General features: G+C 40.9%; 1 protein-coding gene across 4 annotated transcripts in view; it reads right to left on the bottom strand.

Annotated features, from left to right (window-relative positions):
- Nucleotides 1-13,946, bottom strand: part of slc2a9l2 (solute carrier family 2 member 9, like 2) — a 127,028-nt gene that overhangs the window by 73,200 nt on the left and 39,882 nt on the right. For all 4 annotated transcript variants that reach the window (XM_034586554.1, XM_034586557.1, XM_034586558.1 and 1 more), the window contains 3 exons: nt 11,902-12,026; nt 10,291-10,436; nt 191-323 (listed from right to left, as the gene is read on the bottom strand). In XM_034586554.1, the coding sequence (XP_034442445.1) occupies nt 191-323; nt 10,291-10,436; nt 11,902-12,026 (404 nt within the window). The remainder of the gene's footprint in view (nt 1-190; nt 324-10,290; nt 10,437-11,901; nt 12,027-13,946) is intronic.

Here is a 13,946-nt window from a genome sequence, read left to right as displayed (position 1 = left end):
TACAAAATGTTCATACCATTTCATCGCTATAGTACAGCGACACTCTCTCCCTATATAATATTTTTTCAAGCTCCAGGAGTGTGTGGATGGGATCGTTGCTCTTAAAACGAGCACTGATGCATTTGAGACAAAGCCTTGTGTGGCTGCCTTTTTGTATTCTGCAGATGTAGTGTGTAGCAGTGTGTAATACCTTTCTCTGCTCCAGCCTCATCCCTCCTCTCCAGCAGCAAGTAGCGAGGACTCTCGGGAAGGAAGGGCAGCACACACAGCTGCAGCAATGCCGGACACGCCAGGAAGGAAAACAGATAGATCCACCTGGACTCCTGTAGACAAAACATTGACAGAGAGAAATGAATCAAAGCTTCAGACGTGAAGAGCTACAGCATGCAGTACAGAGAAGTTGGACAGAAGTTATATATAGAAGCATTTCAAGGGACTTTGCTGGCCCCAGGAGGCCCTACGTTAAAATAGACTAAACAACCCTCCCCAAGAAACACGACACTTGACAGACATTCTGATATTCAAGCAAACCTTTGAAATTATTAAGCTTTTGGTAAAAGCTTGTGGTATGGGGCCTCATTAGCTTTTTGACCATGCAGGCTTCTGTATATAAATATAGCCAATCATATAACTTAAAGGGGTTCTCACAAAACTGTTCTAGCCCTCTTCTCAGGGGCCCCCTCTCAGCTTGCGGCCCCTGTTGCAGGACCTCTGGCATGGAATAAGTGGCTGTAGCTTCCCTTATTTAAGAATTTCTGCCAGCAGTGATGATTATCATTAAAATGCAACATAATGTATTGCTGTGCTTGTAGAATAAAGGTTACAGGCTTATGGCAGCGCTAAGAAAGTGAAAGTAAGAAAGACTGAAATGTCTCTTTGAGCTAAATGCTTCTTGATGTTGCAAATGGGTTTTCGGATTTATAAAGACAGTGTTAAATAAGAAATGACAGTATGGTGTCCTGTGAATAAGTCAAGCAATTTAAAACGAACAATCCAACTGAAATAGAGAGATTGACCTTTTTGTGGTTTTCAGTAGAGCGCATACCTCTGCCAGGCCCAACAGTCCCCTGACAATAAAACAAGCTTTGTCGCTGAGGCCACATTATGATTCGCAGCTAAACATTGGTGGTGTTTACAGGTTTCTAGCCTCATTTGTTACCATAAAGCGGCTGAAAAAAGCCTACACCCGTATGAAATCACGTTTAAATCCACGAGATACAGATTTTATTTGGATCTGTCTGCTAACAATCCAACAAACACCGATGCAAAAAGGAAATCATAATTCTTGTTGGGTAACTCTCCTTTACTTACAATATTTTTATTGCAGGGTCTCACAGAGATTTTTTAAATGCCATCTCCCCCAAGTCTTCTGATTGACTTTGGTCAAGGTCATTCCTATTTTTACATGTGATCAAGTCAAAAACTGACACTGCAGCCTTTCTTTGCACACCCCAATTATATTCCACAGTGAATGTCTGCTGCATGGAGGCAGACAAGACAATTAGATGAACATGAGGGCAGCTGTAGGTATGCTGGTAGTCATCCAGGTTGCTTCAGTTCCATTACACAGTAATTTCTTCATAATACGCCCGAAGGACCAAATATGTATCAAATCCTGAAGATTTATGGACGCTGGCATAAAACATGGTGTTTTCAGTTGCCTGCTTTGCAAAACCGAGCCAGCAGAAGCAAAGAGCAACTGAGTCAATCAAGATAACCTTGGATTTTTAAATATGATTCCTAGAAACTGCAGCTTAGCAGCTTTATACTCAAAATGTCTCGAATGTGTTAATTCACAGAAACTCGAATATCTTGGGTATTTAAAAATTGCCAATTCAAAAATACGAAATACACACAATTAAACAACCGGACGTGTCCATTACTTTTAGTTGTCCCCTGGAAACACTTCCGTTGTCGTTTTCTGTAATTGCAGCGCGTTTCTGTAATGTGTTGTGTTGTTGCTTTGCTTGTGTTTTGTCTACTTGCATGTGTTTTCTTAAGTTGCAGTGCGTTGAGCTCTCCGGGCCACTGCAATTTTCTTCAATGTTAAAGTTGTCAAGGTACTGAGCTAATTTCAATGAGTTGTCATACCTGACCATCCCAGATAAATGTCAAAGTAATGAAACATTTTGATCCCCACACTTAAGAGATGGACTTGTCAATATTAAGATTATTAGAGAAAGTTGATGCTCATATACATACATACTGAAGTAGAATTGTTAGCTTCAATCTCTGTCAATCTACATTTGTCATAAAGTCTTCACATTTAAATAATTTGATAATATCTGTAACAGTTTCTCATGCAAATGTCCAAAGAAATTACAAAAGGCAGTCAGTTTACAAACTCAACAGATATGGACCAGATCAAACAAACTATACATGGGACAACAAACTTAATATCCCCCCAAAACAACAAGAACTTTGCATTGGATATAAACAAAAATCCATTCTTTTGAAACCGAAATGATGCAGGAGATTTAAGTTTTATCTTTTCGACGAAAATGTTGCTGCTTGTTCGGTAGAGTCCGTCAACATGAACAAATGAAGCCAGGCAAGACTGTCTACTTGCACTTGCCTCCTATCTCACCTGCACAGTTTCTGTTATCTTTAAGCTCCACCAGCTCACCAAGCTCTTTTCATCCAATCACAACCTAACATGTTCACCTTGAGCCAATCACCTGTAAGCGTCAGGGATTAAAATGTGCTCTCTCCCTCCTGTCAGTCGGTTGTCAGTTCAGTATGGTGCTCAATGAGCAACCCACCTCCCTCCTGCACCACCTCAACTCTGGATACCTGCTCATCTTCCTTCAACCATCCAATCAGAAGCCTTCATCCGACGTCACAACTCAATTCGCATCACCACCACCAGTGTCAAGGCTCCAGGGCAAAGCACCTAATTCATAGGACTGCCTCCATAATGTTCTACGTCCCGCTGGGGCACCAAAGTCTGTTCCTCCTGTGCATTACACATTTAATTACTTATAGTAGATCGTCCCACCAGTCTATAATTGGTAGGAGGCAGTTTCTGTTAAGGATGCAGTGTGTGGGATTTGATTTGTTGTAATGATAGAAATGGAATATAATATCAGTTGTTGTTCTTTCATTAGTGTATAATCACCTAAAACTAAGAGTCATGTTTTAGTTAGCTTAGAGGGAGTCCATTACATTTGCATTGGGTCCTCTCCTGATGAGACCAGCATGGTGCACCGTCATCTTTCTACAGAAACCTATGATGGACAAACCACACATTGGGTTTAAAAATGGGCCTTTTGTGTTTATAAGTTACTTCAGGTAAGGTCACTGTAGGTTGAGGGTGAGGGGAGGGATACTCAGTGGGTTCAAATTAGCAAAGCCCACTGTTAGATGCCACTAAACCCTCCACACTGAGCCTTTAAAGATTTGGAGGACCATCATTTTAGGAACTAATGCAGTGCCCATCATACTGACATTATCACAGGGTTGTGTTCTCTGTCCAAAAGAAAACACACCAACATAACAGGCTTATTATTACATTTAAGAGGAAAGAGACAAACACAGCCAGTACAGACTAAGGCCAAAGACACTGGTCTGACATCACACAGTCATGACTAATAGTGAGCCTCACTCCCGTTGAGTACACACTACAAAAAGATTAACATCATGTCAACGTATACCTCATTACGTATGAACCTTTCCCCTTTAGAAAGATAATGGGAATACAGTTCAGCTCTGTTTTAGCACGCCTACGCTTCCAGATTGCTCTTGCGCAAGTGGGACGGGCATATTTGTAGTTGTGCAGAGACTGGGGGAGGTGGTGTCCTTTAGAGAGAAAATGTCAGCTCTCAACTCATAAAAAGTCTGTCGGGAATTCAGCTGCCTAACCTTTACTCTGAGATTTCATTTGTATCATGAAAAACCTTTTAAATTATGCAATTCACTTTTCTGAAACGATTCAAACTTATTTAGCCTGAGCTGTGAATTTAAAGGGATAGTTCACCCAGAAATGAAAATTCACTCATTATTCACTCACCAGAGTCCACAAAACACTTGAGGAGTTTCAGGGGTAAAGAGCGTTGCAGCAGAATCCAATACAATTGAATTGAAACCACACGAGCAGTATGGAGGCATGTTATGTTTCTTCTTTTGTTTTATTACGTCAGAAGAAGGGGTCACCAGTTACTTTAAGTGTATTGGATTCTGCTGCAACACTGTTTACACCCGATACTCCTAAAGGGAATTGTGGACTCAAACAATCCACCCACCACTCTATCGGCATAGTGGTGAGTAGATAAGGGACACACTGAGTCATCCAGACACACACATACAGTATCATCAGACACGTGTAAACTGGGAGGCGCTCTTAGTTTGGCTCGGTTCAGTTGACAGTGCACAGTGCTAGAGAGATAGAGAGACAGAGGAGCAGGAACTTACTGACAGAGCCCGTAAAATCTCTAAAAATAACTTCTTCACGGTCCAAACATGTATGAAAAGAGCCCAAATGAAGACTGTAAGTGGACTTAGTGGAGCTGTGTCAGGCTCCCTGGGTGTCTGTCCCGCGCGAGGTGGCGCTGTGCCCAGGCTGTGCGCACTCTGGCCCAGGCAGTGGCGCTATATCCGTGGTCCCTGTGTCCATCCCCCGGCTCTGTGTGCTCTGCCTGAGGCAGTGGAGCTGTGTATGGCTCCCTGGGTATCTGCCCAGGGTTTGGTACACCTCCCCCCCAGTACGACGGCTCGGTACCACCTGCGGTGATGACGGTAATGAGCTCAATCCCGCGGTAGGCATCCCATGACTGCGATGATGCAGTAACATTCACAGTCCTACTTGAAGTACTAAAAATATATGCCATTCTCACTGATAAAACAAGCTAGTCTAGATTGGTAACAGCCCACTCTTTCCTATGATCCTTTGTGTAAACCCTGTGTGAGTTGTGTGAATGTAAGCGTACTGCAAAACCCAGAGGTCTCACTAATACAGAGTTGTGGGTCGTCTTATCTCAGTGGGAGATGACAGTGGGCGATTGCATTGGATCTCTGACAGGATGCTCCAACAGACAAAGAATCGATTTCATGCTCTGAGCGCCGATTTCTGTGGTCTACACTATACAGATGTTAGAGGAAATCAATTTATTACCTCTATGAAATCCCCAGTTAAAATATAATGCAGGTTGCTAGGTTGACTACACTGACATTTTATTATCCAAACTTAACTGAAAGCTTTATCAAGACAGGTTAATAAGTAATGTATATTTAAAACACAGGTTAGCTGTCTATAAGCGGTAATGGAAACTTCAGGGGAATTGCATCCTAAATTAATCCAATTATACAAGATAATATTTGTTTTAGATCCGTTTTAATTACTTAAGTTAGCCAGATCATTACCCAGGTGAGAAATTAACTCATTTGTACTAATCTTTATTGAGTTTGATTCAGGCAGAAACTGCTAATTGCATAATTGTATTTTCCACACCGGGCAATCGGGTTTAATTTGGTGCCACACACTTCATTATAGTGACGGTTGAATCAGGGTGAAATACAGAAAGAAACTGCTGCATTACCCTGTTTTTTATGAAAGTTCTCTGTAAAGTAATGTGGAAATAAAAACACTTTGTATCAATACAGTGACACAAGAGGCAACTAAAACCAGTTAAAAAGGTCCCCCACACAGCATTTTACTAACTGCGTGTTTTCCACTTTGTTTCCAGTCATGTCCCATTGGTCGAGCAATTACGTGAGGGATGATAAAGTATCATGTTAAATGCCCACAAACTGAAAAGCTTGTTGGTAAAAACCTCACATCAGAACGGCCGCCTTTGGAATCTGGCAGGATCAGAAGAAAAGCCCATCATCCCTCTGCCAGGAGCTGTTTGTAATGAATGTCACCTTCTCTCTGAGCCCATTTTCCTCGTGCTTTGGCTGAAGAGCACTTTGACAGCTGGCTCTTGCAGATGTGTGTGCAGGTCCCATTCTTAAATTAAAGGAGCATGCCTAAAACTATTTCGGGTGAAGTGGTAGAGTGGGATAGACACTTTACAGGAAGGGCCGACACGGAGTATTAACTTACAGGAAATTTGATGGCAGTTTTTCATAGAGTTATTTGTTTCAAGTCAGTTAGAACTCACATACTCAATCACAGCAACTGTATACAAAGTATGCAAGTAAATGATATCAATACATATTTTATTATTAACTACTTGTGTGTACTTATGTTTCTGGTGTTTGAATGCACTGTACAGTATATAGTACTGTTAAATAGCACAGAACTATAAGCACACACACACCAAACCTGTCTTGATATTAAAATGTAATGATTTACGTGATAGGATTTGGGTCCCCAACAGGCCGAGAAGTCCCCACAATGTGACTGTGTTAAAAGATTTAGGTCCCTACAACATGTAACGCGCGCACGCACACACACACACACAACGAATATCAGTCATTCAAACCACCACATTACTAAGATGTGACACCACAGTATATGACATTAAAAATGAATGGCACTATAGTGACCAATCGTACATACAACAAACCACAAGGGTTTTTTGTGGTCCATTTACACAACCCTCTGAAGCCATATAGTTGGACGTGCTGGAGGATATAGAGTATAGATAAGGGCCCATTACGTCCACTGAATGTAACCTTGCTGGTGTGAGCTGCGTTTGAGGCATGCCGATGAGTTCAGGGACTCGGGGGAGTTCAGTGACAGAGCGGCTAAAAGCCTGCTCCTGCTGTGATGTCGAAAAAACATGTTTGCCCTATTGGGACAAGGTCAGTGGCTAAGCAAGAAGGTTACAGTAATTATCATTTGTCAAAGCTTTATCACCATTTCGCAGCCCACAACAAGTGACGTCTTAAACTGGCCCCCATTGACAGAGGCCTCCGCTGACAGGAAACCTGTTTGAGACAGCGGAGACCATGGTGGCATTATCATCAGATATGTCACATATGGCTGTGACGCTCTTGTCAAATGGCAAGGACAGAGTGTCACAGACATGATAGGAATACATTCATTACTTTACTGTCTTCCACAGTGGCTGCATGAAGACATACAACTCCATATGATATTTATAAAGGTGGTGAGCAGATCGAAATGATGGATGGGACTAACCAATACTCATAAATTAAAAATGAGTATCCGCTCAGCACTCAAGCACTATATGCCCATGTGTAAATGTCAGGGCAAAGTGACAGTGGAAGAAAATAGGAAAATACTCTGAAAAATAACAGGAAGGACGAGGGGATTCGCAATTCAAGGCATATGGTCAAAAGGGAAAATACACATCGATTTAAGGCAGAATAAATTGCGGTTTGGAAACATGTTAACTTTTACCACTTGACCCATGCATCTCCCCGCTCATCTGCCACTCTACCTGATGCATCTGGTATTGACAAAGACATAAAAACATCATCTATCTCCAGAAAATGCAAGATTTCCCTCGCAGGCAGAAAAAGGGCAAAGAAATGCATCAATATTTGTCCTTTTCCGCTGAATTAGATTCAAAGAAAAGAAAAAGACAGAGTAGCAAACAGAAAACAGATTTATTATACTACAATGCCTGATTCGTCATGCAAAAAATGCATTGGCCTATGGAAATTATGAAAAATATGAGTTTAATCAAAAAATTCACTGGCTCAGACATATGTTTGCTGTGCTTACATCATCATGGTTGGGATGAAAGTAAAAGCACCGCTGGGAATGTGCTGTGCTCCGCACATTCAATATGTTACAGCACAAAGGATGAGCTCAAACAAAACAGGATGTGGATGTAGGCAAATTGTCTCTGGCTGTGAAGGATTTTATGATGTGCAAACAATTATACAGACAAACCCAGACGCTGCACACTCGAGTGCCAACTTGTAGTCTGATGAAGAAACAGCTGTTGCTGTGGTTGATGCAGCGACACACGTTCATGAATCACTCTCACCTCATTCACGAGTGCAGTCAAGAGGAGCTCTAGACTCAGTGTGAAGAGACTCTGTTCTCTTAAACTCAATGATCTTTCTTAAATATCATGAAGTTTTGTGGAGGAGTGGGGAATGATCCAAGGAAGAACCCACTACATTTTGGAGTGGATCGGATTTTTTTCACTTTCTGTACCAGTGAGATCGGCTGTTTCCACATTTTCGTTTATTTCTCAGAAAATAACTCATTGATCTCGATGAGGCATGTTTTTGGGGACTGATATGTGTGAAATTTTATGCAGATCCAAATAAAAATCGTGATCTAGTGAATTTGAATGTGGTTTCATAAGGGGACTCTTTGGCCTTGGCGGAGTATACTACTTGACTATTTTTACAATATTATTGGGTGTTTCAGTGTGCTGTGATTAACTTGTCCAATCCGAAGCTACGTTCAACTTTAAAAAAATACTTAATTTAGTGTCAAAATCTATCAAAACATCCCTAAGGAAATTATGTTTTATGCTTTATTTATTTTCGATATCTTCCACTTGTTTTAGAATCAGGGCAGTTAAAGGTCATCTGACACCCTAAATTTACTGACTTTTATTTTCAGCAGTTAGGCAGCTTTATTATTTATTTATCTTATATTGCCACCGACACCAAGTGGCTTTGGTTTGAGTTTAAGATTTAGCATTCCAAGCAGTGCTTGTATTAAAAGTGTAAAGATTTACTGGACAATAATGCCACTGTTTGTTGGAGTTCAACATTAAAAATGTCAATTGACTTTAACATTGTATGGCACAGTAATTTGACCTATAATCTTAGAAGAAAAGGCAAAAGAATTTCAAGGTCACACATCCTCTCATCCATCCGTCACTTTTATGACACAGATCACAATCCTCCCATTTTCTGAACAGACGACTGCCAAAGGATAAAATTGTATCCTTCAAATTTTGGAAATCAATTTAGAGTTAAATCAGTCATTAATTTTTTAGTGCCGTGCCAAAGCTAAGGTCAACAGAATGTGCCGGGGGTAACGCGCTTTAGATCACTGGAATATTGTTCACATATGACAAAACTGAATTTGCCTTCCAAAGCACATGTACCTGAGGCTTATGTCTGTTTTTTCAGCCCTAACAAAAAATGGGGTGGGGCGTGGATAACATTTCCTCCAGGGTAAACAGCGTGTGATTGAAAAATCTTGCCGATATGTTGTGGAAATAAGGGACAGATAGAACCAACAAACACTGCGCAAGGAAAGAAAACATGAGTTAATTACTCCAGCGGTCGAGGGGAAGACATGTCGCCGAGGGGCAAAGTGTTGTCAGGTAGCTCCCACAATTCATTTGTCCAGCAAAAAAAGTCAACATACGAATAGAGGAGTGTGTATTTTGATTTGATTGTTAAGTTGAACTGTACCGATCCACTGGCTTGTAGCCTTAGACGTCTGAGACTTGCCCGTGAGGCTTAATCATCTCTATTGAGTAATGGAAAGTCCTTGGTAATCAAACCTTTGTGGCTAACGTGCACAGCTCCGTGACACAGGAGAGTCACCACGGTCAATTTGTTCACACGGCAGGTATGCGAGTCACTAGATTGGTGTGAAACTGATGAAACAAGTCAGGGCAGCATGTAGCTGATTAGACCATGGGCTTTAATGGAGGACGTGTGGCAGCTGCTGTTTCAGTTCCGCTCTCTGTTCCATGAACGGTTCTTTAAATAGACCAATGTGCAACTTCTTCAAACCATCTCTCCACTCTGTCCTGTAATGGATGACCAGCAAACACGTCTGTGTTTTCCTCTCTCAGTTGTGTCTTGCATTTAAGGAAGTTTGACTGACCCTCAAATTCAGAAATATCACTCACTCCCCCAGCTGTCTGGGAAATATCAACTGCTTCTAAAGTGCTACGTGTTTATCATGTCATGGTTTCATTTTGAAAGATTTACTGCCATCAGAGAATAGGTGTCCTCAGACGTGGCGTGATGTGTCAACCCTGAGCCACTCACAGCAGTGCTAAGCACTGAAATATAATTGAAACAGCTGTGGTGGGGATATCGAGTGCAAGAAGGGCATTGTTTTATTTGCCCATCAAAGAAAAAACTGGATTTTAAGTGACCATACATATCTTCTACCATAAATACAAAAAATGATCTATCCTACACAGCTTCATTTCTATTTATTCATATTTTGGAGTCAAAGCATCACTGACAGTCATGATGGGTTCACATTTTACTGACAGTAACATGCAACGTTGAATCAGTACAAATCATCAACCCACAGCATCTGCTCCATCCAGGATCCACTTCGTTTTTCTGACTGCGTTAATACTAAAAGACGCGACCAAAGAGTCCGCCCCTCAAAATAAAACAAATACTATATCTCTATTTTGTTTAATATTTCACAACACTGACCTGGCCCAGCAGCTCGGGCAGTCCCAGCACTTGTCCTGTGAACACTCCCAGGCAGATCAGGATGGAGTTGAACTGGCCGATGGACCCTCTGATATGTCGTGGGGAGATTTCTCCCAGGTACATGGGGAGGGCACTGAGAGCTATACCTGTCAGATTAATAAAAACAAACAGTGATGCAGCTACTTTTCAGAATTGTCTGTTAGAGGCGTTAAAGCACAGAAGACCTAGAAGCCACATGGATAATTAATGTACACAACAACTTTTGCTATATAAACGTGATAACATGGTGTAGTGATGTGTATCATTGCAGTTGGCTATAGTCAGAGTGAAGCACCTGACGTGAGGAGTTATTAACAAAAACTGATTCAGTATTCAACCTGCAGTGCAGAGCTTCCAGCAGTGAGAGTAATTACACTAACACTCCTGACACGTGCTCATGATGACTTATGCCGACAGGTGAACTCCCAAGAGAACCCCTGGGCTTTACAGGGTTTGCAAGTCTTCCCATAAGCAAATAAGGGGAAAGAAAACGTGGAGTGATGGCATCCTCAGATCAAGGCAAGTATCTATGCCCGAAACGTAGCCCATTTTCAAGCAGAGCACACTGTTCTTTCACGAAGGGTTTGCACTTTGATGGGTTGTTACAAAAGATTGAAAAATATGGTTTCTGTCATTTTAAATTGTTCTTATCACATGATGGTAAGCTGAGAATGACACACGATTGGATGAGCGTGCGTATCGGTGTGACCTCACTACTGTGACTTCAAGTCCTGATCGCTATTGATGCAGACTCCGGCTCCAAATGTGCATGTTACCACATTTGCTTGGCCTCCCCACCAGTCAGTGCTGTGTGAACTGTTTAAATGGTTTGAATGTGAAGGACGTTCATTTACATGAAAAACTTAAAAGTTCGATCATCCCTAATTTCTCAAATTAATCAGCCGTTTTGTGCTAATGGACTTGGAAAAAGTGATTTTTTATTTGTGCCAGCAGCCAGTTAGAGTCAAGCCTCTGGCTGATGATTTAACTGCAGTTTAATCTCCCCCAAATTTATGTCTTCAGGCAACATAACCCACAAATCACAGGGATGACTGGGCAGTGATGTTCCACTCTTCCTCTGGGATTGCAGATGAGCACCCACAAGAGCAAGTGACACCTGCAATCTAAGTCGGGTTTTTACCGATGCATGCATGCATTCAGGTCTGACAAGAAATCTTTGATCTCTGCCAATTACGGCTGATTTTTCTTCTTGTCCTGGGGGCTGTTAGGAGAGTTACACCAAAAGCCTACTAATTCAGGATAATTCATCATCTGTACATTTTTCATTTGCACATTAGTTCAACAAACCAAGCTGTAAACTTTCTGGTCCTCCTTGAAACTTTATATGGCATCATAATAATAATAATAATAATAATAATAATGTTTTTCACAAATAAAACAAACACAAAAATAAAAGCAGGTCTCGTTTTTGAGTGCATGGAAGTTTCTCTATGCTTTAGATTAAACTTAAAATAAAGTGTTATAAACTGATACTTGATTTACGTGATTAAAATTATTCCATTGTTGTTGAATGACTTCTGTGCACCACCTGCTGAGTAAATAAACTCTTACCAGAGTCCACCCCGATGATGAGACGGCCGATGATCAGCATCTCAAAAGACTTCGCCATCTCGCCCAGGGACAGCAGCAGCGCAGCGATTATGGCAAAGCTGTTATTCAGCAGCAAGGTTCCCTTCCTACAGTCAAAGAGAGAACGTGGTTAGAAAGCACATCAGCATCAAATATAAAGGCTGAGGTTAAAATGATCCTGCACAAATCTTATACTCAAAGAAATCAAAGTAAACTCATCTAACTGCTGAAGACTTTCAAAGGTGTTTTACAGCTAAATGAGCAGAGGTGAGAATCATCTTGAAGGCTTTAATAAAAATGATTACATTTAAATGGTATTCATGGATATTAATGGAGGTTAGGGAAATGAATGGGCTGAGAGGCTGTTCTGAATAATCATACAAGTCAAAAATGAAATAAAAATACTGTAGTTATAGCAAACATGAGACCCTAATAAATTTGAGTCAGATTTATTTATATAGTAAATTAAAGACTACAGGAGTTAAGCCAAAGGGATGCAGTAGTGGAGGAAGTACTCAAACATTTCACTTATCTATAAATAAATACACAAAACTGTACTCAAGTAAAAGGCACCATATTAACTTTTCTTCTTGAATAAAAGTAACTAAGTTTTTCCTTTTACATATACTCAAAGTATTACAAGTACTTGCCAAGTGCAACCTGTTCCCTGATGCAACACTCTACTTCATCATTATCTGTGCAACTGTATATTCAACATAAGAATATTACAGTCATATTAACAAAGAATACTACAGGTGATGCTACAGAAACATCAAACCATCATATTGAAAAGGGTATTTATAATTGTGATTACCCTCAGTTAACTGCCTGCTCGAAATACATCATATAAAAAAAAACAATGTAACGTCATGCATTGTAAGTATGTAGTGGGGTAGAAGAGATATTTTCTGATATATTTGAGTAATAGTGAAAAGGACCCCAAAATACATAGTACAGATACATGACAAATCTTCCTAAATACAGGAATAAAGTAAATGTACTTTTTTATATCCCACCACTGCAAGTATGGATGAAAAGATCAGAATCAAAGAAAGAAAGGCAGGAAATGACAGAAGATTTTAAAAAAGTTAATAAAATAATGATAGACATTAACAGAACAATGAGACAGAATAGGGTAGAATTAAGAGGCAGATTAAAAAGCCAGGACTTTAACTTGGTGGAGCAGGAGACTTATTGAGGGCCTGGGGGCAGAGGCAGAGAAAGACTCTCGACACATCCTATTACCACGGCTCCTTCAAGCTGAAGCCAGGGCTGGAACTGGGCCTCCTCTCCTCGTGAGAGACTCAAACTCATGATGCGTTCAGGCAGCCCTCATGTGCTCATTAACATCAAACCTTTTCAAAGTTTACTGCCATCAAACACCCAGCCGAGCGCAGGATAGATTCCATGGTTACCAAGTTATCACAAGTCGCAAACAACGTTAACAGCAGTGAGGTGTATATTGTGCATAAGGGGTGAAAACCAAACTGTGATACAGATGTCCACAATCTCATAACGCAAAAACAGGACGAGGGGAACCACAACAAAACCTATTTATCATTTCACAATTAAAAGATGTAAATCAGGAAACAGCTGCATATTTTGTAAATATTACCCTCTACACTTACTTTACTGTCTTCCAACTTCACAACCATTGTGACACCGGCAGGGCTTTTCAGACTCAATCGCAGGGAGCGCACCGGAGGAGACCATTGTGAAGTACAACAAGTTATACACAGAGAATCAGTCCAGAACAGACAGTTACAGGCAAGGTCACCCAGAAGAGATGGGCACTGGACAGAGTGGGGGGGAGCGTGTGTACATGAGGGAGACAAATCACCTGGCAACTGGACACTGAACAATGCAGAGTATATAAGGGGTTTCCTGGTGTAAAGCACAGGGACAGAACTCATCAGGTGCAGGTGAGTCTACGTGTCAATGGGCTGTGAAACGACAGGAAGTCCTATAGTCATGCGCCAAAATAAAACAGGAAACGTAGAATGAAATGGACAGAATTCAGATGACAC

Source organism: Hippoglossus hippoglossus, chromosome 5 (assembly GCF_009819705.1).
Source record: "Hippoglossus hippoglossus isolate fHipHip1 chromosome 5, fHipHip1.pri, whole genome shotgun sequence".
In the NCBI taxonomy this organism is placed as follows: domain Eukaryota; kingdom Metazoa; phylum Chordata; class Actinopteri; order Pleuronectiformes; family Pleuronectidae; genus Hippoglossus; species Hippoglossus hippoglossus.
This window is presented reverse-complemented; position numbering and strand designations above follow the sequence as displayed.